The following is a 3,514-nucleotide window of genomic DNA, read 5'->3' as shown; positions in this document are numbered from 1 at the left end:
GATCTAGGGACTTAAAAGTCCCGGGTACCTTTGGTCGAAAAGTGGCTTAAATATACCATACATACATGGGAGTGGTATCCACCTTTTCATCTAACTGACTAACATGAAAGCGAAAAAAACTTATTTGCCAATATGTCAAACTATTCCTTTAAAGTCCATATGTTATGATAGTCTGGAGGTGATTTGAAACTAAAGAATTACTTCACCCACTTAGGCATCTCCATCTGTTGTCTAGATTTGAGTGACTGGAAACTCATTGAACTGATAACATGGCTGCAGGAGCTTGTATTTAAAAATAATCTACACATAACCAATGGTAGTAAGACTTAGTCATAAAAAGTCAAAGTCCATGCCAATCTGAATGTTTGCCAAACTGGTTTATACTGCCCAGGCTCAAGTCTCCTCCCTCACAAATGTCCTGCAGTTCTCTCTTAACTTCTGTTTGTCAAAGCAGCAAAAATGGCCACAGCTGGCAAGGTAAGTTTAATACACTATGTGGGCACTCATATAATATATATGATGTTTTTATTTTATTTTTGCAATAAATGAATAAAGATTGGGGTGTGGATGGGTGTAATGCAAAATTGATAACTAATGACACTAACAGTATTTTACTGTGTATCTAGTTACAGATATTTAGGTAAATCAGGTGTTTCACCAAAGCCAAGCATACAGTTTTGAACTTTCCTGTCAGTCTTGCAGAAATGTTGACATTTTGGGGGGGGGGGGGGGGGGGGTATTGAAAACAATAGCTGTTAACATGGAATAAATAAAAAGGGAAGCTGAAGAAAGGGAAACAGGAACAGTCTCTTATAGAATTTGTCATACCCCATGCTTGGTAATGTCATGTGGTGTTACTGGCTTCTAGGTCATCAAGTGCAAGGCAGCAGTGGCCTTTGAGCCCAACAAGCCTTTGGTGATTGAGCAGATTGAGGTAGCTCCGCCCCAGGCCGACGAGGTCCGCATCAAGGTGAGACGTCCACTATCAGAACACACAAGGGCACTTGTCTCTTTCTCTCTTACCTGCAGCAGCCTGACTTTGTCACACATTGGTTTTCACAGAGGCGTACTGTCACATAAATAAACATCCAAAAAAGTGTGCAGCTTACATGATGTGTTAAATGATATGTTTGATATTAACACTGAATAAACATGTCAATAAAATGTGAAAGTGGTGCTAGTACTGCTGAACCCACTGAGAGTGAACACTCATCAGCCTGTCTCCTTAATCATCTTGTGGTGTCACTGTTTGGTTACTGTCTTCGCTGCAGATTGTGGCAACTGCGGTGTGCCACACAGACCTGTATAATCTCTTTGGGGGTATGCATAAAGATGGCTTTCCAGTAGTCCTCGGCCATGAGGCAGCCGGCATCGTAGAGAGCGTTGGGACTGGAGTTACTGAATTTCAGCCAGGTCAGTTTTGAACATTTTTGGATATGTATGCTTATTTGCTTTCTTCTCGTACAGTGAAATGATAGGAATGGTATGTCTCATGTATGGGTTGTGTAAAGAGCTGGGGCATGTTTAGCTTAGCTAAACATAGCATAAACAGTGGAAACAGCTAGCCTGGTTCTGTCCGAAGTTAAGAAAATAAGCAACCAATACAGATGTCACACTTTATTCAAAATTCAAACTTTAATTTCAAAGACTGAAAAAAATGTATATTAATGACCTATTCAAACTGGAAATGTATAGACTATAAGTGCAACAGTTTGAAGTAGTTTGCCTTGTGGTCCTGCAGAGGGCACTCCTAAAATTCACTGCTTGACCTATTTTTTTAAACATAGTTCTAAAAGTTGACATGAATTTGACTGCCACAATGACTTGTTTTTTGTCTTTCAGGAGACAAGGTTATCCCTGTGTTCTTCTCTCAGTGTAGAGAATGTCGTTTCTGTAAGAGTCCTAAGACCAACCAGTGTGACAAAGGATGGTGAGCTCAATAAGCACTGATCTCCTGCCATCTACTCCGTTCTAAACTTTTCATTTCATTCCTCTTGAATGTGTTCATACAGTTACAGGTCCATTTGACGCAAACATTTGATAGAGACCTCAATGTCTCTATCAAGGAAGCAACTTTACGATACCACAAGTCAGATAGTTTAGATCTTTGGCTTTTTTTGTTTCACTTGAAGCATATTGCAAGTAGTCATTGTCATAGGACAAATGCACCGCTGGTGCAAAGTTTTAGGTTGTTATTTTATACTCAAAAATAATATTGTTCAGGTCCACTCTTCGTCAAGATGTGATGGTATCAGTAGATTCCAGGTTCACCTGTAAGGGGAAGAAGGTGCAGCAGTTTACGGGAACCAGTACCTTCTCTGAGTACACTGTGGTTAACCAGATGGCTCTGGCTAAGATTGACCCCGCTGCCCCTCTAGACAAAGTCTGTCTCCTTGGCTGTGGGATCTGCACAGGATATGGAGCAGCAGTTAATACTGCTAAGGTGTGTATGTTTGACTGTACATCATGTTTTGTGTCTTGAAACAACAGAATGGGACGTTTTGTGTTACATGCCTATAAAGTTGGCAATTATTGTGATATAAAAGACAAATCTTTTCAATTAAAATTCCTGCCCTGATGGGGAGGTCTTTGAGAGAACAATCACTCATTAAGGGACACGTTTCTGTTGCTTATTATGAAGCATCAAGAAGTCCAAACTAAAGTGCCATGTTGACCGAAGTCTTTTGACTTTAGGTGGAACCGGGCTCCACGTGTGCTGTGTTTGGCCTGGGAGCTGTGGGTTTGGCTGCAGTCATGGGCTGCAAGGCTGCAGGAGCCGAGAGGATTATCGCTGTCGACATCAATCCAGAGAAGTTTGAGAAGGCCAAGGTGTTTGGCGCGACTGACTTCGTGAACCCCAAGGATCACACTAAACCCATCAGCCAAGTGGTGTCCGAGATGACCAACGGAGGAGTGGACTACTCCCTGGAATGTGTCGGGAATGTGGGAGTCATGGTAGGGAGCTTTCATCTGATTTGAGAATATAATGAAGAGGTACCGTGTTACCTAAAATAATAACCTTTTATTCTTATCTAAATCAACTGAGTTCACTTCCTCTTTCCCAGCAGTAGCAATTGAAGAAGAGCTGAGCGTCATTCATTAAGTTACCCAGCCCACATTTCCACAGCTAGCGCAGAGATTTGGACCAGCACCCATTCAGTTACAAACCACTAACTTTAACGTTTCTCCATTCAGCGCAGTGCCTTGGAGTCTTGTGTGAAAGGTTGGGGTGTCAGCGTGATTGTTGGCTGGACAGACTTGCATGACACTGCAGCGAGACCCATTCAGCTCATCGCTGGACGCATATGGAAGGGCTCCATGTTTGGAGGTGAGACAAATGTGACCACTGACTAGTCAGTCTCAAACTAAATGACTGTGGGCTCATGTTCTGTATTTCTCTAGCCAGTCGTGTTCTTGATAAGACTCCATGCTCTGATTTTGGGATTTTGTGACTTAGGTTTTAAGGGTAAGGATGGAGTGACTCAGATGTGCAAAGCCTACATGGACAAGAAGT

At 42.1% G+C, this 3,514-nt stretch overlaps 1 protein-coding gene across 1 annotated transcript; it reads left to right on the top strand.

Moving 5' to 3' along the window:
• Positions 1 to 434: 434 nt before the first annotated feature.
• On the top strand, positions 435 to 3,328 carry LOC123966920 (alcohol dehydrogenase 1-like; the record flags this gene model as incomplete). Its single annotated transcript, XM_046043001.1, has 7 exons — positions 435 to 477; positions 869 to 970; positions 1,272 to 1,413; positions 1,843 to 1,930; positions 2,224 to 2,443; positions 2,695 to 2,955; positions 3,196 to 3,328. Coding segments are annotated over exons 1-7 (964 nt in total), but the record flags the coding sequence as incomplete, so codon positions are not given.
• Positions 3,329 to 3,514: the final 186 nt, after the last annotated feature.

Source organism: Micropterus dolomieu, unplaced genomic scaffold (genome assembly GCF_021292245.1).
Source record: "Micropterus dolomieu isolate WLL.071019.BEF.003 ecotype Adirondacks unplaced genomic scaffold, ASM2129224v1 contig_14556, whole genome shotgun sequence".
Classification (NCBI taxonomy): domain Eukaryota; kingdom Metazoa; phylum Chordata; class Actinopteri; order Centrarchiformes; family Centrarchidae; genus Micropterus; species Micropterus dolomieu.
This window is presented reverse-complemented; position numbering and strand designations above follow the sequence as displayed.